This window comes from Pempheris klunzingeri, chromosome 7, assembly GCF_042242105.1.
Source record: "Pempheris klunzingeri isolate RE-2024b chromosome 7, fPemKlu1.hap1, whole genome shotgun sequence".
NCBI lineage: Eukaryota > Metazoa > Chordata > Actinopteri > Acropomatiformes > Pempheridae > Pempheris > Pempheris klunzingeri.
In genome coordinates, this window is record NC_092018.1 from 21349634 (window position 1) to 21375607 (window position 25974).

Sequence of the window (25974 nt, forward strand, 5' to 3'; positions counted from 1 at the left end):
ATTATGCAATTGTTATTGACAAATTGTGACAGGAAGAGGACAAGCAAGACCTTCTCTCCTCCTCTTCTGCAAAATTAAAAGCTTACAACACTCTGGTGGAATCCAGAAGGAGTCAAGCTGACAGCTTGAACCAAGAGGGCCTTACAGTTCAACAGTGGAGGACTTACACATGATCCCAATTATTCACAAATGTGTCATGCTGTCTTTCTATCACTGAGTGACACATGCCACATTACTGTCTACAGGGTCTGCCAAGTGATCACAAGAATTACCATTTAAACATCTTGTAGCATCCAGTGTCGGAATGGCAAATAACAAAGGTTGCACAGCCAACAGAAGTAACCAATGGATCAAAGACTTCCTGAGACTGGAGGCAGCAGGTGAGGTAGAGGAACATCACATCCAGCACCAGGACCATCAGCACAGGTACTAAGGTGGATTGCCCCCTCTGGGTTGGGAGTGAGTTGCTGCCCCAAGTGGGGGACTTTAAGTGTCTCGGGGTCTTATTCATGAATGACGGTAAAATGGAGCGTGAGATGGACAGACGGATTGGTGCAGTGTCTGCAGCAATGTGGGCGCTGTACCGGTCCGTTGTGGTGAAGAAGGAGCTGAGCCGGTAGGCGAAGCTCTTGATTTACGTTCCAACCCTCACCTGTGGTCATGAGCTCTGGGTAATGACCGAAAGAACAAAATTGTGGATACAAGCTGCTGAAATTAGTTTTCTCTGTAGGGTGTCTGGGCTCAGCCTTAGAGATAGGGTGAGGAGCTCGGACACCTGGAGGGGGCTCGGAGTAGAGCTGCTGCTCCTTCACATCGAAAGGAGCCAGTTGAGGTGGTTCGGGCATCTGATCAGGATGCCTCCTGGGTGCCTCCCCTTAGAGGTTTTCTGGGCATGTCCCTCCGGGAAGAGATCCTGGGGCAGACCCAGAACTCACTGGAGGGATTACATCTCTCATCTGGCCGGGGAACGCTTTGGGATCCCCCAGGAGGAGCTGGAGAGCGTTGCTTGGGAGAAGGGTGCCTGGAGTGCCCTGCATCACCTGTTGCCACTGTGACCCGACCCCGGACAAGCGGAAGATAATGGATGAATGCATCGATGGATGAGAAGCTCCACTCAATAGGACACTGTGTCATTACTTAACACCATGCATGGCTGTTCCCTCAGTCACTACTTAGGCCTAAATGTAAGTCTGACACTGGGCCATTGGCATAAATCTGGAAGTTGCCACATCACAGTCTTCATTTACATGCAAAAGAGTAAAAAGCATGAATGTGATCAGTCAGAATAAAGACAATATTTCACGTCTCAGCATTGCTCTGTACCTTTCATCTCTCCCATGTCCAGGGTCTTGCCCAGCTGTTCCAGCAGGTCTGCTCTGGCAGCATTCTTCTTGTGCTTTTTGCCATCATAATGTTGTTGAGCCATGCCAGGGTTGTTGAACCAGGCATTGCATAGCTGGCAGTAGCGGTCCGAGTCGCGGCGCTGTCGCGGGGATGTCATAGGAGACATTTCTGGGAAACTCTTTACGGGACTGGGAGACGCCTCTGAAGGAAAGGCAAAAAAAACACAAAATTGAGGCTCTGCAGGGTAATTAAAGGGGCTCTATCTACTGTAGGTGGATAAGAAAACAAATATTATATTTCCCAACACAATCTATTACAGTTCTGTACTCCACTGAAATACACCTATACAGTCAAAAATCACAATCACCCGGGATACTTGTTTGTGGTGTATTGGATTGCGTTGTGGTGTTGAGTATTTCTAATAGTTTGTGCAAAAAATCTAAGAAAAACTGGAGGACAGAGCACTTCAATGCTATAGGACAATGTGCTGCAAGTCTGCAATTTATAGGGAAATGGAAATGTTTTTTGTAGCACCATTTTTAGTTTTTTTGTAACGAGAATGTGGATTAGTAATGGCATGCCGGCACAGCCTAAATACACAAGTTAGCTTTGTGGAGATTTGTAGCAGGCAGACAGACAACAATGTAAGGGCCTTAATGACCACTGATCAGCAGCAAAGTAACAATGACTGCAGCCCTGCTAGTGCAGCTTTCTGAATAACAAGCTGTTATCTCCATTAAATGATTGAAGAGGAAAACCTAAATTCTACTTGGCAAACAAATTAAAGATCTTGCTCTCCTCGTGGCTGCCCACTTGTGCCTTCAAGCATGTATGACATTATTAACCCTGAATGAGCGCCGCGTTGCACTGAAAGCTCCCCGACACAAAGAGGCACTTTCAACTTAATCAGTTTTCACACTCGAATGCTCAGCCCACCCTAAGTCAACATTTAGCATTGTCCCATTGCGTTCCATTGAACCAGTTAACGTTTTGAAGTGGCAACTCCAGTGAAAAACACAGGACGGACAGAATGTAAAGAAGTGAAACTTTCAGCATTTTGACTTCAGCCCTCAGCAAGTCAGAGCTGAGATATAGACAGAGCAGAGTTTGCATCTGCACAATATTTCACATTCAGCACTTTTACTCTTGCTCCCTCCACAGCAGCTGTCTACTATCAAGGATTTGAATCTGGGACTTTATGGTTATAAGATGACCCCTAATAGTCATAATGTAAACTGTCAGACAGTTGGAAGTCAGAGGACATCTACAGCAGCGGTCCCCAACCTTTTTTTGCGCCACGGACAGGTTTCATGTAAGGCAATATTTTCACGGACTGGCCTTCAAGGTGTGGGGGATAAATACGACGAAATAAAATGATACGACCGGCATAAAAACAAATATATTTTCATGCAGGGTGCTTGGTCTCCATGTGCCAAAGCAGTTTTGAAGGCTTCATTACCTCATACCTTCAGTACCTGCTAGCTTGTTGCCACATATTATGCAGAGCGGGCTTGGCGCGTGAGAATCACCTGTGGCGATAAAGCCGTATTTTAAGTAGGACTCCTGATATTGTCTTTTAAATGCAGCTTTCTTTTTCTTGGAAGTCGTAGGCTCTTCTTCTTCTGTCTCCTCATTGGGCCTTTTCCCCTTTCCAAAGAAGCTTTCCAAAGATTACAGTTGGAAGCTGGATATATATATATATGTAGAGAGAGAGAACTAAAGAGGATTAAGACATATGGCATACGAGACATAACCTGAAAGCATAGCTCTTGGTTTTAACAATAATATCTATATGGTTATCTACTAGAGTGAAGAGAGGGATGATGAGAATTTAACAGCTGTGGAAAACTCCAAGAAAGAGGAATATTAACAGTACGTGAAGAAAGCGAAGGCTAAAATAGTTTCCGCAACAACTTCACCTCGTACTTTTTGTCCACTGCAAACTGCATTCAAAGATTCTACATGTAATAATAATCATTATCATTGTTGTTGGTAATAAGTCCTAGCTTTCGTAGAAGAGGTGGTTAATTGGTAATATTGCTACTAGAAGTAATAAAATAAAATAAAATAAAATAAGATAATAAAAGTATTGACTTTATTTCACAAATCACCTTTTAAAGGAATAGTAGCGAGCTAACTGATATATGGAGCTGGTACTTGAGGACAACTAGTTTAGTTTAGCATAAAGACTGAAAGAAGAGGGAAACAACTAGTCTAGCTTTGTCCAAATTCCCATAACGTGCCTACCAACACCTCAAAAACTCACTGCTTCACACATGAAATCTCATTTCTCATCAGAACTCATAGTACCGTACTACCCCACTGAACATCAAAAAGACAAAGGAAATCATCTTCAACTTTGGCAAGAACAAGGAGGCCCTCTCTCCACTAACTATCAAAGGAGAGGAGGTGGAGAGGGTCACATTTCAGAGTCACTCACATGGACTGTCAACACCACGGCGCTGGTAAAAAAAAAAAGGCTCAACAGCGGCTCTACTTCTTGAGGACACTTAAGAAGACCAACCTGCTTAGAGCCTTTTACCAGTGCTCCATCGAGTCAGTACTCACATACAGCATCACAGCGTGGTATGGAAACTGCACAGGAAGCGACTGCAGAAATCTCCAGAGAGTAATCAAGACATGGCGCTACAGACTCATCAAAGCCCACACCTCCAGACTTAAGGACAGCTTCTTTCCAAAAGCCATCACAGTACCGAACTCAAACCCTACTCATACATCTCAGGCCTGAGCACTACCCACACACCTAACAGGTGCAAGCACTGTGCTCACTATGTGCAATAAATGTGAACATTGCAACATTTGCACTACTCATTATTATTAATCATTATTAGTCACATTCCTATTGTCAGTGCTATAATTACTGTTAGTATTTTGGTTGCTGTTTGTTTCGTGTCTCTCTCTCTCTCTGTGCTAGATGACTTAAATCTCTCATCATTTTTACTGTCCAAACCAGCAGGCAAAATCCCTCACCCTTACGTTTGGTCAGACAGCAAAGAGGTCATCCACCCAATAAGCTTCTGCAGTGTGTGTGTGTTTGTGTGTGTGTGTGTGTGTGTGTCCTGACTAACCAGCCATGTAGGCTGCCATTATGAAATACGGCATGTGTACTCTCACCTCGACTTGATGATAAATCAAGACCAGGCTTGGATGATTCATACCCTGGCGTACTGATGATTCTCTAAAAAATGTTATTCTCAGACATCAATGTCAAAAAAAAAAAAAAAAGCTGCAATCCTCTCAGTATTTTTTTTATCATGCTCTCTGTGCTTGGTCCTTTGTCTCCAAAGCACATAAATTCATCTCTGTGCAGCAAAAGAAGGCACATTTTGTCTTGCTGACACTTGAACCTATATTACAGAGAGGTGGGGGCCTTTTCGCAGAGTTTAAGTGTCCTTTAGGCAGCAGGTGCCACACCAAGTTGGCAGCATCTGCCACTTGGTGATGGATATTAGCTTTGCTCTCAGTGAAAGCACAGAGGGGTGTCACACAGTATGTCTCTAATGATGCACTAAATGGGAGGAAATGGTTTCATTCCTTTATGTGCCCGCTGGGTTTTCTATGACTAAGGAGAGCCATCCTGCAAAAACACAGCCTGTTATGAATGAGGAGCCTGCCCCCTCAGACTGAACGTAAATACTTTAGGTAAAACTGGCGGACTGCAGGCCGAATGGCCGGGACACTGACATAAAGCAGTAAGAATATCAAATCAGAGTGATTACACTTTGCTGGAGGAGGCTGCTGTATGGACAGGTCTTACTGATGATGATAGACGATCTTTGCTTAGGTCTTGCAATCATTTTAATGCCTCAAAATTTTTTTTTAAACTTATGGGCCTCTTTAACACAAGAGATTTGACTAATAATTTCTCTGGTAGTGGACCAGAGTGGACCGTGCAATAAAGATTTATTGCAGTCCACACAGTGCTAGGTTCTGTTGATGCTAGGTGGCCAGAGTCTGTGTATAAAACACAGGACTTTGGCATATTGGAGCAGACTTGTCTTGTGCTTTTGGTTCAGTTATGGAGGTGTCTTGGAGATCTGGCACGGAGGCCTTCAGCGTTTAGTATGCGCTTTTGCTGTAGGAGGTGAAACCTCAGTCCCTGCTGCCACCAAGTTGTTGGACAATTCTCTAGACGTACCCATATTTCTAACATGCACCCAAACGTCACTGTGAACACCCCCCCTCCAGCCAGTCCAGGTATTTGATGTATTCTATCTCAAGCACACCTGATGCAACTAATGAGGCCCTTGATTAGTTACATCAGGCGTGCCTGAGACAACATCTGGTTTGCAAATGAGTGCCAATTCCAGCTGATAGGCGGGGTACACCCTGGTCAACACATAGAGACAGACAACCACTGAGGCTCACATTCACCCCTACAGGCAATTTAGAGTCAGCAATTAACCTGCATGTCTTTGGACTGTGGGAGGAAGCACAAGTTCTCAGAGAGAACCCACGCAAGCATGGGAAGAACATGCAAACTCCACACGGAAAGGCCCTAGGCTCAAACTGCAAACCATGCTGCTTGCAGCTTTTCATAAACAGCCTTATTTTCACATGAATGAAAATGCATTTTATACTGTAGCACATCATTTGTTTGGCCTTTATTAGCAAGGCATTGAAACAAATAGGAGTTGTGACGTTTTGATGCAAAAGCAGCACTGCAGAAAACACATTGGGATTGCTCTGCTACTGCTCTATGTGAATTTTGTTTTGGCTGTGTCAGTTGTCCATTTGAAGCTCATTCTAATTTATTTATTCAGCTCTTTTATTTGCTTCCTCTTAATGACCAGCCTAATAACAGAAAACTCTGATGTCCATTAGTCCATTAGAAATCTAATCTATAGAATGGTATAGCTTACACATCCCTTTCATCAGAACATGTCATTTCTCCAACACTCGTTTAGCGTACTGTTGTGTTTAAAAGCCAAAGCCCCTCCTTGCATGGAATTTGCATGCAGACAGAGAAGCAGTACAAAGTAGACCTATTTTGTGTGAACAGAGTTATAAATCTGAGGAGATCCAGCCACTGTGAGGAGAGGAGATCAAAGTGTTCTCAATTCATGCAGTTATTTCTTCCTACAATGCCACTCCCTTTTGGGCTTTCTACTCACCACCCTCTCCTCTGCCTACAAACTCTGCCTGTATGACCCTGGAAACAAAACATTGCCTCAAATTTTACTTTGTCTCTGAAGGAAATCTCTGCAAGCTGTGAAGGCCATGAAAAGCAAAACCCTGAGACTTACATACTATTTGTAAGGCTGGCGACCTATAAAGGTCAACCTGAACTGTATTATTTGTCCTTTAGACTCTGTAACGTTGGAAATAAGAAAAACAGTGAGGGCAATATCTAAAAAGTCTTTTGAAATGTGGCTGTGGTAGAACAGGTCGTCTACTAATTGGAGAATCAGTGGTTAGATTCCCGGCTCCTCCAATCCTGTGTGCTTGATTAAGCTCTGCCCCTGCCATCAATTTGGGAATGGGTGAATATGAATGTAGTGTTACAGTGCTTTGAGTGGTCAAAATGACTAGAAAGGTGCCATACAAGTGCAGTCAATTTACTTTTGGATCTCAGAATTGACCTGCTGCACAGCACCAGAATGTTAACAGAGTCCCTACAATATGAATGTATGAAAATGAAAATGGTCTGAATTCTGAGGCAGCCCATTAGACAGTTTGAATAGCAGGGAATCAGAAGGGGGAAGTTAAAAAGCAATTGTTAAACAATTAGGGTCATCAGATAATAATCTCAGTTCAATTTGAAGGAGAGCCATAGCCATGTTGTCATGAACATGAATTTTATCTCCAGATTTCTCCAAATCACTTCCCAGTAAATCAGTGCAAGGAATATACTATATCTTCACATTAAGCTGTAGATGTTAAAGGAAGTGACATTCATGGCAGCCATTTCGCTTATGGCTCAGACAACTGGAAAGAGGCCAGAATGTGGAAATAGTGCTTTGAGAAACTATGTGGAGGAATATGAAAATACAGACGGCTGTGGTTACATAAAAGTACTAATGACAAATTAACATTCATTCAGCCAGTCTGACCTCTAAAATAGAAACTGATTAGGAATTGCAAAACTAGCAGCTGATATTCAGCTAAACATGCATACAGATGAGCATGTGCTATGTGGATCAGTGAAAATATCACAATAAAGATACAGCCTGTGGGAACAACATGAACCATTCATTTCGACTGCCAGATGAATTCTTGTATCTTCAAAAAGTTAATTTGAACATCTTACACAGGGTTTTTCGACACAATGATTTCAGATCGATGATGGTGCAATTTTAAAATGTTTATCATGGGTTTTGAATGAGGCATGAATAAATGAAAGCAAGAGTTTTTGCAGCTGTATGCAAGCTAAAAGCAGGCTGGAGAAACAGCGGATCCCGAGAGGCAAGGGGATCGGCAGAGGAACTCGACCAGTCCGCTGACATTACTTGTGTAGAAATCAATAACCCAGGCTGCCTGGTGCCCTTGATTTATCTTCCTGACATTCTCTATTGTGACAGATCTAGGTGCCTGTACAATAGTGGTGCTTTAGATGTATGTTTTAGGAGAGAATCCAAGCTCAGTCCAAAGCAAGCGGAGCCAACCTTTCATTGACGCTATCTTTTCCCAGAATGAATTTCATGATGGATTATTGGATATATTAATGGTGAGTCAAATCAAAGCATTTGTGTGTGAGGGTAATATGTGGGTCTGATATTTGTATTCGATCATATCTATGAATACTGATGGAACAGTTTTGCAACTTCAGGCTTTTCCACTCTAAAGGATCCATGAGAGGCACTGAATAATTGTTCTTTTTGTGATGAAATTTTTAGTGATGAAATGGTCAAATTTAAATTTAATGGATCTCTGCACAAAGAAATGGCTCAGCAGCTGCCATCCAAAAAGGTAAGCATGTTTTTTCTTCAGTGTCAATGCAATTGATGGCTGTGTCACTTCCTCTTTTGCATGTGGTAGATCTGCCTCTGTTCTGAACCATTGGCCACAGATGGCATGCTTAATGGCTGTCTGTCACTGAAAAGTGGCAAAGAAGCAAATAGCATAAGGGCGCACTCTGAGCTCCACATCACCAGACTGCAATCAGAGTTTTTAGAAAGTAAAGTAAAAACACAATGAAATAGTGTTGTGTAGTGTCTTTTTGAGATGACTGTGGCTCAGAGGTAGAGGCAGAGTGGGTTGTCCCTCAATCAGAAGTGCTTCGATCCCAGGTTCTTATGAGTCAGCGTGTCAAAGTGTCCTTGGGCAATACACTGAACCCCGACTTGCTCCTGAGGCAGCTTCAGTGTGTGAATGTGTGTGAAAGAACAGTCTCCTCCAACTTAGACTCCTCCTGTATGAATGATGTGTGAATGGGTGAATGAGGATGTGATGTAAAAACGCTTTGAGTGGTTGAAATGACGAGAAAGTCGCTATACAAATACAGAGCATTTACTTTTTGGCATATCAGATATGGTACATTAGACCAATATCTATATTATATCACAGTGGAGGAAAAAAAAAAGTTTGCTCAGTCCTGATTGCTTTTGGATCTGGCAAAGAGATATTCTTGAAAGTTTTCTTTATATATTTCCTTATTTTTGAACATTTTCAACTCGTCTTAAAGTCTTTGTACTCATGCATACATTCACCTTGAAACTTCATTCAAACTTTATAGCAGTCAGCACTCTTTGAACATTATATTAGTCAAGCTTTTTCATGCCTTTCATAATTTCTCAGTAACAGCAAAGAAGCAGTGTTATTTTTGTAAAGCTTCTCAGCTGAGCAATGCCCCAAAAAACAATCATACAATTCACTAATACAGAGCTTCTACTTTCCACATAGAAAATAAAATTCTAAATAAATCATATACCTGATCCAGAACGCTGCTGCTCGTGTTCTGACGAGAACTAAAAGAAGAGACCACATTTCTCCTGTACTGGCTTCTCTTCATTGGCTTCCAGTAAAATCTAGAATAGAGTTTAAAATCCTTCTCCTCACCTACAAGGTTCTTAATGTTCAGGCTCCATCATATCTTAAAGAGCTCATAGTACCGTACTACCCCACTAGAGCACTGCGCTCCCAGAATGCAGGTCTACTGGTGGTTCCTAAAGTCTCCAAAAGTAGTTCAGGAGGCAGAGCTTTCAGCTATCAGGCTCCTCTCCTGTGGAACCTCCTTCCAGTTTGGGTTCGGGGGGCAGACACCCTCTCTACATTTAAGAGTAGACTAAAAACCTTCCTTTTTGATAAGGCTTATATTTAAGGGCTGGATCAGGCCTTAGACCAGCCCCTAGTTATGCTGCTACTGGCTTAGACTGCCAGGGGACTCCAATGGTGCACTGAGCTCCTCTATTCTCTCTCCTCCTCTTCCTCTCCATCCTCTCATGTCTCATGCTATCTTCCCCGGAGCCTTTCTATGCTTTCTCATCTCTCAGGTTCCTGTTGATCCTGTGGATCCTGGTCCTGGCCCTGCTGATGTGGTTCTCTGGTTCCTGTGGATCCTGGTCCCGGTCCCGCTGATGTGGTTCTCTGGTTCCTGTGGATCCTGGTCCTGGTTCTGCTGATGTGGTTCCCTGGTTCCTATGGATCCTGGTCCTGGTCCCGCTGATGTGGTTCTCCATCAGCCAATGGATGTGCGTCTGTCCAAGGCTACAGCCTGTCCGTCCTTGGGAGCTGGATCTCTCCTTCACTGTGGTGCTCCCGGAGGTTTCTCTTTTCCCACTGGGTTTTTTGAGTTTTTCCTTCCCGAAGAAGGAGGGTCATAAAGGGCAGGTGATGCCTAGGACTGATCCACCGGACTGATCCATTGGCCTCATCGACTGCTGGACTCTTTATTAGATTGTTTGTTCGCTTACACTTGTTTATTTCAGTGAACTGTGTAAAGCACTGTGAGACAACTCTGTTGTGATATTGGGCTATACAAATAAATTTAATTGAAAATTGAATTGAATACCTCTATCCTAAGTTCCTAGGAGAAATAAAACATCAGAAAAGCAAGCATAAGAACTCACTCGTTCTTACTGCTGGTAGACTGCAGCAAGGATGAAGCAAACAAGAAAGTGTATGTGATGCACACCCAAAATGGTGTGTCTGCCTCAAGCTTGGGTCCTCTACCAGAGGCCTGGGAGTTTGAGTGTTCTGCTGTCAGTATCTAAGTTGATGTTCTGGAGAGATCTCAGATATTGTACCTGGAATCTGCAGGAGCCGCTCTCCCAGTTTCTGGGTCACAACCCCCAGTGCTCCCATCACCACTGGCACCACTGTTGCCTTTGCCTCCCAACAACTTTTTCTGCTGTTTGTCAATCAGCACGATGTCAGGTGGGTTAGCCATCACCAGTTCCACATCCAGCCTAGATCTGGAAGTCCCACAGGATCATAGCTCAGTCATTCTCAACCATCTCTGCCCGTGGGACTTTCAGCCCATACTCAGTGCAGATGTCCCTGTACATTATGCCAGCCACGTGGTTATGTTCACTGTTCCTGCCTGCATCTTACAGTAGTTCTTGGCCTCCTTTGCTCTTCTTAGTGTAGTCTCAGGTCACACAGGAACTAGCATTCAGATTAAAAGTTAAGCTCCAAACAAAAGGAAACACATTTTCTCTCTGGCTAAAGCTGTGCAAAATACTGTTGGCCTGAACTAACTCAGCAGAAATGACATCCTCTGTCCCCCTTTCTATGCCTGAATGCCATTCTGGTGCTGCTGCAGTCAAAGTAATTATTTACTGTTGTGTTTTTTTCAGCCAGAGATTTTAAGGATATGTCCAGCAAACATTAACTCAAAGACAAGACCTTTGCGTGCCAATTATTCAGTGCTACCACTCTGGAGGAAAAAAAGGCTGCAGTGGCTGAGGCATTATTAATGCAGGACGAATTTGATGGATCGATGATCCAACAATGGGAGACTTCAAATAATATCACTATAAAAATGCAGCGTCTTATCAGAGTCAACAGTAAAGGTCCTACAAATAAAGAGGAAAGGGCTATCTGAGTGAAGTGTGACGTGCATATAAATGACTTCAACTGGAGCGCCAACAAGCCATGGTAAACAAAGTCTATGGCTGATCTTTTCACATTCACACTGCTCACTGTGAATTCAAGTATTAGACTCCAGAAGAATCGGAAAATATAATGTTTGCTATGTTTCTCATTCACCGTTTTCCCCGTGATCTCTCATTATTCTCAGACAACTGCCACTTTGTCAGTAGACTCAAAGTGAGCAGCTGCCAGCATGAACAGCAACAGCAGGCCTCAATCACCCCAAGGTAAGGAGCAGTTGGTGATTAAATCTAAATTGCACATGCATAGACACACACAGACTTGTTGCATTTCACAGTCTAAAGTCCAGGTTGATGAAAGTGACAAGTGCAAGGATTAAATGAGGGGTGTGAAGTGTAAAATCCAGCACACACACACACATACATACAAACAACGTTTGAGTGCCACATATTCTTCTAAGTATAAAATTAAATGAGCAGCTTCACATTTACAATCACAGGCTATAAAAAGCTTTTTCTCAAAAGACACAGGGGTGTTTGCATTCAATTTACGACCGACCTGTGGCAATTCGAAATGGAATGAAGCCAACTGACGGTGGAGAACCCAAAACAATAGTCGAACGTAGCCACAACACAGTGGACTTTTTTTTAGATAAAAATATCGCACAAATCAAATATCTAGTACAGCAGAATCAGTAATAACACTTAAAATAGATGATTGTAGCATTAACCTGTCATATTGTTGACTTATCAAATACATTTTTGACCGGCAGCAGACCCTCCGGACCGCCGTGGACTGATGTGGACTGAGTAATGCAGCGGTTATAGTTTAAAAACTAATATAAAATGAGAAATAGCAGCACAGCTTCTGTACTCCCTGATCCTACAGAAGTGACAGGAAAAAAGACGTGATATAGACAAAAAAAGATAATCCCATAGCAATACATTCAATACAATACATTCGAAAATCGTGCTGAGGGACAAGAAGACAATAAGAAATTTGTGTCCACAGACACGAATTCATAGATTATACTTCTATTTCACAAACTTCTGTGAGACTGGGTTGCAACCTCACTAATATACAATACATGCTAATATACAATACATGACCAGACCTGCTCTGGATTTTCATTCAGATGCTGTTACCTTTAGACCAGCCTGTTCTCATTCACAATATGTCAGAGACAGGCTCTTTGTTACCTCCTTGAGGACTGATACCAACACACAAGGCACCCTTCTGCATTGCAAATGGTTCTCAAATTCCGTTTCATCAAATACTGAAGCCCTTACCATCTAACATTACTCCAGGGTATACCGCACTTCCATCATCATGGTAATGATAAAAAAAGACTTGGTTAACATTCTGAATCTGTAACAAGTTTGGTAAAGTTTGGTAAAGTTTAGGCACTAAAACGACTTGGTTGGTTTTAGGAAAATATGTTACGATAAAACAAAATAAGATAAAATACACACATTACTCACATAACAAAAGCTGATAAAATGAAAATAAGTTCTTGCTTGAGTTTCACATGGGACGCTAACATCAGTCTCGAACCACCTCTCCATCCTTCACATGCAGACTCTACTGTTGTTATATGCTACGTTGTCATTCATCATCTCATACAGACACCAAAGGACAACTCATGCAGATGCTGCCTTGTGTGTCGGTATCACGTGCCAAAGGGAGTGACAAAACGGCAGTATTTGATACAGTGGGAAAATGAAAATGTGCCGTTTAGACAGTCAGTCTTGTCATCTACTGTGACTCTTGCTTAGACAGTCAGTATCCGCATTTCCCAAAAAACTATTGAACTATTTATCTCAAAAAATGTGTTGAGACAAAAGAAGGGCGTGAATGTCTCAGTGCACTACTCGTACTTAAACTGCTGATACCAAAGACATTTCTCAAAACAGAGCAAGTGCATAGAAGATGCTCAGTTACAGGAACAACAACTAGTGTGTTGCTCCTGCAGTATATTCTGACCCTTACAGCACCTCTGTGTGTATGTGGAGTTTCTGAGCACTGAATCAAGACGGTGAAGTTACACTAATGTGCACACTGGACTACAATACAACAGCCACTGACTGATTCTATCGGTTAGGACTCCATCTCAGAGAGAGCAGGGGGAGAGATGTGGGCAGAACACACACTGAGTCTGAACTGAGTGCTACATAATTCTTTAAAATCAACTACGAGGCTCTACTCCACCTCACATGTACATAGTAACACAAGCAAATACGTATAGCAACGTGTGCCTCATTTCATGGTTCATTTTCTTCTCAATAATAAATCCCCATTGGACACAAGTAACTCCTTTATCATTTACACCCACAATGTATTTTTAACAGGGGCTATAGTGTACCTTTGGCTGTGATGGCAGGCTGCTCCCCCAGTAGCAGTTTTAGCCTCTTGGCGTGGATTTTACCCTGGTAGTGTGACTGTGCCACCACTGCCGAAGTGAAGGACATGTTACACAGCGTGCAGCACTTATTCTTGTCCACGTCGCCCTCGTCGCTGCCCTAAAAAAACCACAGTAACATCTAATGAATGATACATCAGAGACTCCAAAACATTTTTTTTAATGGAGTCTTTAAAATAGGATTCCATCACATATGTCAAATGCATTAGGAAGAAAGCACAATATACTGTTTTAGCAAGACAGCTGCAGAGTGAACACGTCACCAACCTCTATCGCTTCTAATTCAGGTGAGCGAAGAGGTGCAACATTCCTGGTGGGATGCAAATGGAATTAACTATGTATTTAAAGGGCACCGTACAGCCGATAGAGGACCACTCCCTGATACTCCATCAGTTTTTAGAGTGAAGAGAGACGAAGGAGAGGAAAACAATACCCGGCAAGGTCAATGATGGGTTGGTAGAGTGGAAGCGAAGGAGAGGCAAGTGAACTTCATGACCTCATTCAAATGCCTGTCCCTGCACCTGGTGCCCTCTTCTGCCAGATACAGCCCATGAACAGCTGGCCTGAACACAGGGAAATGTGTGTGCATGTCTTTTCAGCTGAATTGTCTCAGCTTGAGACAGACTGAGATAATGAGCTAATTCACCTACATGATGTATATGTTTAATATTGAAGACATTAAAACTATGAAGGAACACATATATGGAATTGTGTAGTAAATAAAAAAAGGGAGAATATGTTTCATATTTTAGATTCTTCAAAGTAGAGAAATCAATATACATCTGTTCTGTTAGTTTTGACTGATGAAGGTATCCACATCAGGTCCCGTGATCTGTCGTCATCCATAACATCCTCCTGAACGTAGGCTTGCAGAGACATTAGCAGAAGCATATTTCCAGGTTTAGACAATGTTCCAAAATATGCACAAAAACTAATTTGTTTCGTCATCACTTTCAATTAGTGCTCATTCTTTATCAGTTTAATTAGATTGCACCTGTGTCCCGTGGCTCTGGTCTGTTCAGTGGTGCCTGGGATTGTTTGTTGTCCTCCTAGATCCACAGTCTTTAAATATATTTCATAATGCACATGTATCAGATATTTTGTCATCATAATTTGCTTGTGCTGGGATATTGCTGGTCTTTTTTCCCATATAGGGATATTTTGTGGAGTTTTTCCTGATCCATTAAGGATCTAAAGACAGAGGGGGTCATACACTGACTTGACTTTTATTCATAGAAACATATGCAGCAGTAGTATTATGATTTTTTTAGCCATACTAGCAGCATGGCTCTAAAGATTGTAATGATGATCTGCTCTTTGGTCGTACAATACCTAAACAACTAGTGCAGACATTCATGGTCCCCAGAGGATGAAGCCTACTGATTTTGATAATCCCTCACTTTAATTGAAAGTCAAGATGTCTTGACAGCTTTTGAATGGATTGCCAATACATCCGACGCAGACATCCATGGTGCCTTAAAGGAAAATTCTAATGTCCTTGATAATATGATCACAATCATGAATACATATGGATTCTGTGTTTTAATACTTGGAACAATTACATTGCAACAGGTTAAAAAAAAAATCTGTGGCATCCTTCATGGACAACAGCACATGTACTTAGCTTGAATTCACATTAGTTACATTGAAATCATCTAATGGTGGTTGATTTATGTCATTTGTTAACCAGAGCAGGTCTGACTCAGTGTTAACACATGCTGTCAAAAATAATCTAAGCAGTAACCAAGCTAATTGCAAATGCAAATGAGTAATGTGAGCCCACTTCACACTGCTTGCACTCATTAGGAATGCAGGATGTGAGGCACAGCACAACAGCACACAACAGCTGCCACTTTGCACTGACTTTATTTTAGAGCTTTTTAAAAAGTATTTGCTTTTCACTGTGCTCAAACTAACAAACAGGAGATTTCAGCACTCCACTCAATTACTCACAGCACCACTTTTAGTCAGCCAGCAGAAGGACTCTTGACTGCATTAGTCTGTGGTCCGTCTAGAGGAAGGATCATCCACCTAATGTAGCTAAAAATTACAAGGAGTTCTTCTCACTTGTCAATAATTGTACCATTCATCTGACCATTTCTTAGTGTTTTACATAAGAAGGAATGAAATACTATATATTTTATATTATATTGAATAGAATTACTATATTACTCTGAATTTCAGGTGGGCCTAAGACTGCTAAGAACAGCAAAGAACTGGCGGGGACAGAAAAATGGAGAAAGGTACTGAACTCTTAGATGGATATTTTCATTTTAAATCTAAAATGATTATTAAGTTATGATCGTGGCTCTGGACTCTGAGGTTAACTTTTTTTTTTCTGTAACAAACTAGATGAAACGTTAATGCCCTGGCAGTGGCAAATAGCTTTGGTTTTATATTTGATTTGATTACATTAATGTTTAAGTTGAGATTTACTTGCTAACCAGTGTCATTCTTGGAGAAGCTTATTGTAGCTGGCTCCATGGCATCTCTGTCTGAAATCCAAATGGAATTACTTAAGATACTGCTGGCCTCGTGGTAAAATTGAGTGACATTCATTCCTGTTCTTACTGACATCCACCCAACAGCCCATACTATTATTGTTCATGTGGGCATTAATGATGCTAATGATTTAAGCAGTCAATTAAACACTAACAAGCTCTGTATTCTTTAAGGCCAGATTCCCTCTCAGAGGAGAGGTAGTGAACATTTCATTAGTGCTCACCAATGGCTACTGAACTTTTGTACTGCCACTGGAATTGGGTTCATTAATAATTTTGATTATTTCTGGACCCAAGGGGACCTTACAAGAGGGATGACAGAGCCACCAGACTTCTCACCAAAAACACTGTCCTCCGTTTACAGTTCCCATGATTCTAAATGCCTGTCAAGTTGTAGAAGCCAAGTGCTCCCAATTTATTACATTTATTTAACAAGTCAGCCAACCATCAAAATGTGACTCCGATTAATGCCCCTCCCTCACCGACTGCAGTATCAGCTACTGGGCTGAATGAGACATTTTTATAACTTGCTGAATAACTTACTGAATGTGAGATCATTAACTGTAAATGATGCAATAGTTATTAATAGTTAATTAATATGACAGATCATAAACTGGACACACTATTTTTACAGCTGGCTGGACTACTGTGATACTTTTATACTGACAAAGGTGTTACCACTAAATTTTAACTTTCTAAATGTTTTTAGTGCTGACAGGTGAGCTAAGAAACTTACTGGAGGCCTAAGGTTTCTCTCAACATGTAACTGGGCCCACTCATAAGCTGGACCATACCATTTCTTTTCTAAGCCTTGATCCTGGAAGGTTCAACTCAGATTTGTTCAGAAATGGTACCTGCCTGCTAACTCAGCTGCAGTCTTTGCTACCAAATTCTTTATTGTTGTAACATCTTATGTGTCATTCCACGATGATATCACAATTTACTAAACTTTTAAAATGATATTGCTCCTGTTAAAATCAAAGTTTTGAGTGTAAATGACATAAAACCAAGTTCCTACAGCATTTTGATATCTGATATCTTTTGATATTCATTCCATTTTACGTCCCACCCATCAAATTTCAAATAATGCATGTACAAAATACTAAAACATGCAGTTGTGTAAATTTTACCTGGACTAGAAGAAAACAATGTTATATTTTTGAAAATACCAAATAAGTCTGGAGTACCCCCTAAAATGCCATTTTGCTTTTGTCCCTCCCCCTTGATGACCAAATTGTGACGATGGAAGCCCACTGACAAAATTTAATGCAATATGGGACCAAGGACGGCCAGGGACAAGCAGAGGATGGAGCAGACCAGCAAGTGGTTGATGAGTGGCATTTCCTTGAGAACAGACGGTAAAGGTGGAGACAAAGGCTTGAGTATCTCTCTCCACTTCCACTAGTGCTGTTTCAACGGGGACATGGTTTTCCCTATCCCTGGATGGTAGGCAAAATGGGAAGAGTCTCCCGACTGGGGAACTTTGGAAAAGATGGCATCAGGGTCCTGCTGGGCTGCCTTGACCAATGATTTACCACCACAATTGAGCTTAGCATTTCTGAACCCCAGACAGTGGGTAATGATGAAGTTGAAGTGGCCAAAGCACAACACCCAACAGGATTCGCGGGCACTGAGTCTTTTAGCAGTGTTGGGCCTCACCAAATGGTGAAGACTACATGTTTCTTTGTCTGTTGAACAAAGGGCTCCATCTCTGAACTCAGTTATCCAGAGTCCTTTAGTTTCACAGATAGCTGCTAAATCCCCCTTGGACCCAGCTTTACAGCCGCCATTGGCCAAGGTGGAACACATAATTTTACAACCTCCGGCCACAAAAACCACTGAAAGCCCAACTAAACTTCCTCTTTCTGATTCTGTGATCCTTCACCAGACAGGAGCTTGAGTTTCTAGCTAGAGGCATTGAAAAGTTTGATCCAGACAACTGCGGTCACCAAATTGATGACTATTTTAAGGAAGTAGAGTGCAATTTAATTGACTTACCCCATGCAACAGTGTGGAAAACCAGCTCTAAAGTGGTCCACAAGTTTATACAGTCACGACATCTCAGAGTCAGAAATGTCTACAAATTGCTCCGTCAAGCATTGATTTTTCTTGTACTGCTGAAGAGACCACAGCAATCATCGGTGCAACTGACATAAAGCCAGCAAGGACTGTAAAACACTGTTTTTCAGCCTGGAATCTGGTTTTGTTCTTGTTGTGTTGTTGTTTTCTTGTTTTGCCATTGTGCATAGGCTAACACCCATAAACAAAGTGCAAAATTTCCCTCATATAGGAGGTAAACAATGTTAAAGGAATAGTTGGCATTTTTTCAAAAGATCCACATCAAAATTTCATGTAAGCGTTAGATAAGAGGACCTTATTTTCTGCATAATAAAATTGAAAGTAGAGCCAGAAGAGCTTAGCTTATCTTAGCTTAGGTATCTATCTGCCTACCAGCACCTCCAAAGTTCAATAATTAACACATTACCCAACTCTGAAAACAGCAAGTTGCAGTTTAATGGGGTTTCATTATGTGCTAGACTATTTGTGGGCCGTTCCTAACTCTGACTGCCTGGCAACCTCATGATGGTACCAGACCACAGGAGATATAATGTGTTAATTAGTGAGCTTTAGAGATGCTCATTAGCAGACTTTCTTTCTAGTCTAGGCTAGCTGTTTCCAGTCTTTATACTATACTAAACTAATTAATTGCTGGTTATAGCTTCATAATTAGTGTACAGACATATGAGTGGTATTTATCATCTCATCTGCCTCTTTGCAGGACAGCAAATAAGTGATTTCCAAATTGTCAAGCTAATCAATTATATAATTATAATTCAAAATCTTTAAAACATGCAACTAGACTCTCTCTCTCTCTCTCTCTGTCTCTCTCTCCCTCTCCCTCTCCCTCTCTCTCCCTCAGGTTCCTGTGGATCCTGGTCCTGCTGCTGTGGTTCTCTGGCTTCATGAGTCACTGCTGCGGATCGTCAGCCACCAACACTTTTTATCAATACTGGTCATGTTGCATTCTCATGTTTTATTACCATATTGCTAATTATTAGTCATATTCCTATTGTCAGCACTATAGTTGCCGTTAGTATTTTAGTTGCCGTTTGCTCTCTCTCTCTCTCCCCCTCTCCAACGCGGACCCCGACAGAAAGCCCCCCACCTCTGAGCCTGTTTCTGTTCGAGGTTTCTTCCTGTTAAAGGGGAGTTTTTCTCATTAAAGGGGAGTTCTTCCCGCCACTGTGTCCTAATATAATATCTGATGCTGCTCATGTGGGGATTCTTGAATCCTTAATGTTGAATTCCTGAATCGTTGGGTCTCTCTCTAATTAAAGAGTTTAGTCTTGACTAGACTTGATTGATTGACTGATTGAAATGTAGCTTTCTTAAAAGGTTGGAACTATGAGATTAGAAAGAAGCCAACAGCGTTATTCACACTTTTATACACTGGACCAGAGCAACATTGATTGATTGAGCTACAAGCCCTGACTGTATGTGATCTGACTCATTATATTCCAGTGGTGCAAAATGTTTGTTGACTTTGGAAGGATTTGCATACAGTCACACAGCATACATACCACTGCAACTACATTAACACAGGTGACATTTTAAATCATTTTTTCCAAATCACTAGATACTCAACAATAGCAGTGAGGGGTCATGCAAATTTTCACCTGGACATAAGGCTGGATATCAAGTTAAGTAATGGTTTGATAATGAAAACAGGATTGGATTTGAAGCACAGGTGGGTGAAATCACCTCTTGCCCTTTTAAAAAGTGTTGAACTTCATGTCAACACACTCTGATTTTTTATGATGGAAGATAAGACTCTGACTACAAAAAAAGTTTCTCTCAAAAGAAAACTAATGAAATGATGTGGGATGTTCTAATTTGCATTAAGCAAATATTCAGGTGGGGATATGCATGGCTAATGTACAGAATGCTACTGTGACACACCAGTGAGTCGAAACCATGGATATATAAGAGTGAGTTTGTCCCTGACAGAAAGACCACTGCTGGGTGATGGAAAGGACTAATCACTCACTGTGGGCCACTTGCGATTTTATTCCCCTCCAATGTCACCCTCAACACCCAGTTCTAATCTTCTAGTAATACTGCAAAGAGCTTTTTAGTCAGTGGGCAATATGGGATGGCTTTGGGTTGCCTCATTCGACAGTGACTCAACAGACATTTATTTTACTGAACATTTTTTTTACTTTCACAAAAAAACAAATTACATGTTGGTCAGATTTGGTTGACGGTATTTTATAGCTTTGAATTGTGTGATAATACACATTCAGCCAAAACTAGACAAGAGTTCTGAGAATCCCATCAGAAACTAAGCTGGATGTGTTTTACAGCGGGGGTCCCATGCTGGAATTTCAAATTGGACCCTTTACTGAAATGCTATTTGTTGTAAACTGTAATCTAGTGCAGATCATCACTGTGTGTGTGTGTGTGTGTGGATGAAGAGAAGACAAAGACACAGCCTTCCTCCCACAGTGTGTGATAACTGAGGAACACTCTGAGTCACTCTCAGACACACACACACACACACACACACACACACACACACACACACACACACAAAGCTCCTCATTCTGCCCTTGGCCTTGTCCTTCACTAACTCTTTGCGCGCGCACACACATACACACACACACACACACACACACAGACACTCAGCCTTCTTTCAGCTACGGTAGCAGCAGCAGAGCAACTGTATTGCAAGATTTCATAGTCATAATAAGTAAATATATATTCAGGAAGGTGCTGCCACCTCCAACCAGGAAGGATCCATAATTATGTGGTTGATTAAAACTATAAACTAACAATTTAATAATAGTTTTTGACCTGCCTGCCACCCTGCCACTTCATACACACACACACACGTGTGTATATATATATATATATATATAAATATATAAATATATATATATATAGACAGAGAGAGACACAGCGACAGGGAGAGACACTGCATTCTGAGAAGAGAGAGGGAGGGGGGGGGGTCTGCCTCATTCCCATTCATGTGAGGCATAATAAAATAATCTTTTTGATTTGCAAGCAGTAAATTCTCTTTGCTGTCAGCACTGTGCTGCACATTTTCATGTTGGTTTAAGTGAAGCAGCGTGTCCTTGCCTGAATGTGTTTGTGGCGTAATACAGACGACAGGCTGTGTGATGGCTTACTGGACTGGACTGTTACTGTTTTCTTTTGTCACTGCATTAGAAATGCCACAGCGCCAACACACTCGGATTTGCAGAGGCTCCATTTAGGATGCAATATTTTCTTTCTAATGCTGGAGTCAACAAGCTTTACTTCTCCTTAAGGTAATAGCTTTGGGCTGCAGCTAGCCTGGGCTGGATTGGCTGGATCCTTGCCTGGCTTAGCATCATATAATGCCTGAGCTAAATCTGGAGGTCAGGGAACACTCACTACTCATGTGCATCTTCCCTAAGGCACAGGAATAGGACAGCCAAGTGCAAGGGTATCCCTGCAAAAAAGGATGAAAAGGACTTGCTCCCTACATAGCTGTGGACAATGCAGTCTATTGCTGCCAAGCGGAGCCTACAGGGGAGCACTAAGCAGGACTGACACAGTGGTCGCTGCTGCTGCTGCTTCAGCCACACATACAACACAGTGACCTTCACATTTAACAGCTGGCCGTGCCAACATGGACAGACAATAAACCTTGCCCAAACTCATCACTAGGCAACAGTGATAGCAGAAGTGGCGTTACACACTCATTCAAGACATTGGTCCTCATGCAAATAAGCCCTTGCACCAAGAGTTTTTGAACAACATGCATAAGTGATATAAGATAACTTGTTGCATTCCCCCATTTTGTCATAGACCTGTGCCTTGTCCCACACTTTTTTGCATCTTAGCAGTTATTTATTCAGCCTTCTCTTTCTCTCCAAGATCCTTGAGAAAGCAGTAGCCATCAGCTGTGTAATTTAAATTCCAATAGCATATTTGACGATTTTCAGTCAGGTTTTAGAGCGAACCATAGCACAGAGACACACTGGTGAAGGTTACAAACCACCTCCTTATGGCATCAGACAGAGGACTTCTCTCTGTACTGGTCTTGTTAGACCTGAGTGCTGCTTTTGACACCATTGACCATCACATCCTGTTACAGAGACTGGAACAGTTCACTGGCATAAAAGGAACCACATTAAGATGGTTTAAGTCCTATTTATCAGATCGATTTCAGTTTGTACATGTTAACAATGAGTCCTCTGTCCACACTAAAGTTAGACATGGAGTTCCACAAGGTTCAGTGCTTGGACCGATATTACATACAGTGGTGATCAAAATCAGAGAACAACCTACAATTTCCTGAATTTCAAAGTCACTGCCTACTGCCTATTTGAAATGATCCAAACAGGAGTAAAATAGCATATAGCATAAAGCATATTTCATGAGTTACATATATTCTGAAGCACAGTTTGAAAAACTTGAATGAGATATTTGAAAGAGAACACTGATAAAAATTAGAGAACACTTTCAGATACCGCCCACTTATTGGTGTTAATGTGGCACCTGGTGCTAATTTCCTTAATTATCTGACAAACCCTGTTTAACTGGCAGCATAACTTTCCAGTTTTCACTGACTTTGCAAAATGGTGAGCCCTTCTGAAGTGACTGAAACCCTCCGGAAGCAGGTTGTCCAGATGAAGGCCATAGCAAGAGAAGTTGGTCGTTCCAAATCTGTAATTTCTAGAATATTACATCTTTACAACATCACAAACTCATTCAAGTCCCCCAAGAAGGCTGGTCGTCCACGAAAGACAAATGCAAGAGAGGACAGGATAATGCAAAGGATCTTAATGGGCAATCAGTTCAACACTGCAGCTGGAATTGCCCACCATTTCAGCGCTGAACAGGGTAAGGATCTGTCTCGTCATACAGTGTCTCGACGTTTAACAGAATTTGGACTGAAAGCCAAGTCCTGGTTCTGCTGCTGTGGTTCTCTGGCTTCATGAATCACTGCTGTGGATCATCAGCCGCCGCCACTTTTTAATGATATTAATCCTGTTATTATAATTCATATATTAACTATTGTCATGTTTTTCAATGTTACTATATTGATCATTATTAGTCATATTCCTGTTGTCAGTAATATAGTTACTGTTATCATTTAGACTGTTGTCTGTTTGTGCACATCTGAGCCTGCTTCTGTTTGAGGTTTCTTCCTGTTAAAGGGGAGTTTTGGGCGATTCTTGAAACCTTAATTCTGAATTCCTGAATCGTTGGGTCTCTCTCTTAATTAAAGAGTTTGGCTTTATGGAAAGCGTCTTGAGATAATGCCGTTATGAATTGGTGCTATATAATTGATTGATTGATTGATTGATTGATTGACTGACTGAAAGTTCACCCACACACTGGGACAATGCATCATGGTGTCAAAAAATATGGCGATGTGGTAACTACTTGCAGAGAGAGTTGGTGATAGAGTTTTGGACTCCCCTGCTGAAACGATTTTTTTAATGGTCAGGGGCACAAATTTAGATTTTGATTGAGTTTGATTAAGTTCAGTTCCACACATAACATATGCACAGATTTACTAAGGAGTACATTGTGAAATTAATTAATCAACGTGAAGCATTTTTCAGCTAAATATGGCCATTTGAAATGCTGATGCGAGCAGGTTTTTAACTCATATACAAGCCACATAACACAAGCAAGTCTTCCTGAAACAGACTGCAGTCTTGTGTCAGCACACCTCACATAAGAAAAGAGAGATTTGGGTTAAGAATATAAATATGTTCTTGGGGCCACATTGATTGACACAATTGTGTTAATCCAGCATTTGCCCCATTCTCTGTTTTTTTCACAAGGTTAAACAATTTTCTACTCATCCTTCTGTTTTCACAGTGCAATATAATTGTGAACAGCAGGTTCACACTGTAGATGACCCAGCTATGGGACTTGGAGGATATTTTAATCAGTTACACAGACTCAGCAAAATATACAGCTGTGATGATTGCACACTCAGTACTTTTAAATAACCATACGAAGCTGACATGTTCACCCAAATTAGTTTTCCATTGTTGAAGTCACAGTCCACCCAACCTGTAAGACATGCTCAGTGGAGTCCAAACATTTTTCAACAGTTTCTTCTTGCTGTGAGTGGGACACAAAATTGAGCAACGTGTCTAGTGTTCCCAATAGGTAAAAGCCAGTGAATTTGGAATGCAACGTCAAGAAGAATCTGCTGTTAAATTGGTTTTTTGACCCATTTTTGAGCCAAGTTGAGAATCCCTGGTACCAAATCCACATTTTTAGTATTCATCCTCGCCTACTGTGGAAGTATGGGAATATGGAAAATCAAAATGACCCAGATTATTCAAACTTTATACTGGGAAAAAGAGAAATACACTCCCATGTGATGTATGCAGTTCCAGTCTAACTGAGGGGGGACAATGTTATCAGTTCCCTCATACCTTCCCATGGCTGGAAATGGCTCTCTTTCTATAGACATTGTTGAACTCTTTGAAGTTCCATTTTTCAATTGGTTCATTATCCTTAGATCTGTACTGTACATATGAGCACTTGCCTTCATTCTGCTGGGCTCTGCTTTCTGTGAGGTGAGGTTTTTTTCTGCTAAAATCACAGCCCTTCACTAAGAATAATGGCCTGCCTCCCTCGCTGGGCAGCAATTCACATTCATCCCCTTTACAAAAAAGCTCAGAGGACATTTGCACTTTCAAAAGAGAAATGGAGGCATGGAGTCCAGGTTCAACACTGAGGGGGAGCTGCAAAATACAGCTCAGGAGGCATCATCTAATCCTCAACTCATTTTTCAAACAGCAGGGGATTGACGCTTCATTTCCCTTCAAGTATTTGATACGCCATCTAACACTGCAGTGCCTTTGTGTTTATTCAGCTTTGTGTGCATTTATCTTCATTCTAAGCCTTATTTAGAACTGCTCCCACAAGTCAGGAAAAAGTGGCTAAAAATGCTGCATTAAAACAAAAAAGCTAAAAATATTTTTTAATTATAATTTTATAAGCATTCAAAATGCCGACATGCTGCAGAACAGTGGAATTATCTGGAATCTCTTTACTAAATGATCAGTGTTGGGGAGTAGCTAGTTACAAGTAACAGTGTTATGCAATTAAATTACTAAATACAATTAATCATAATCATTACAGTTACTGAGAAAAAAAACATCCATCCATTTTCTGCTTATCTGGGGTCAGGTCACTGTGGCTACAGGTTAAATGGGGCACTCCATGTCCTTGTCATGAGCAACGCTTTCCAGATGACACACAACTCTTGGAACAGTGTCTCCGCACGACTACAGTCCCTTTCATTTGCTAAACAAATGTATCAAACACATCAATGAGTGGATGTGCCAGAACCCACGAGGAATAATGACGGGAAAAACAAATTTATGAGTAGAAAACAAATATCTATTCAAGAAGTAAACCAAAGAGATTACACAATTTAAAACGAGCTCAAAACCTGAATGCCACGGATCAACTGATGAAAAGACCACAAGCAATAAAATCACTGCAGGCTCGAGTGCCACTGGGAAACCTACTGCCTCACAAAGATCACACTGATCTAACGACAATCACACATCCATTCACACTTGTGTTGGCTCAATGAAAGAGGGGGAGAGAGTGCATGAAGTACTCCCCTGCTTCATATACAGTCCTGCTAATCAACAGATTAGGGACACC

At 41.5% G+C, this 25974-nt stretch overlaps 1 protein-coding gene across 1 annotated transcript in view; it reads right to left on the reverse strand.

The window, feature by feature from the left end:
* The window catches only part of LOC139203869 (zinc finger matrin-type protein 4-like), a 95904-nt gene that overhangs the window by 25221 nt on the left and 44709 nt on the right, over window positions 1-25974 (reverse strand). The window contains exons 4-5 of the mRNA XM_070833765.1: window positions 13721-13877; window positions 1324-1545 (exon numbers count right to left, since the gene is read on the reverse strand). Coding sequence (XP_070689866.1) covers window positions 1324-1545; window positions 13721-13877 — 379 coding nt within the window. The remainder of the gene's footprint in view (window positions 1-1323; window positions 1546-13720; window positions 13878-25974) is intronic.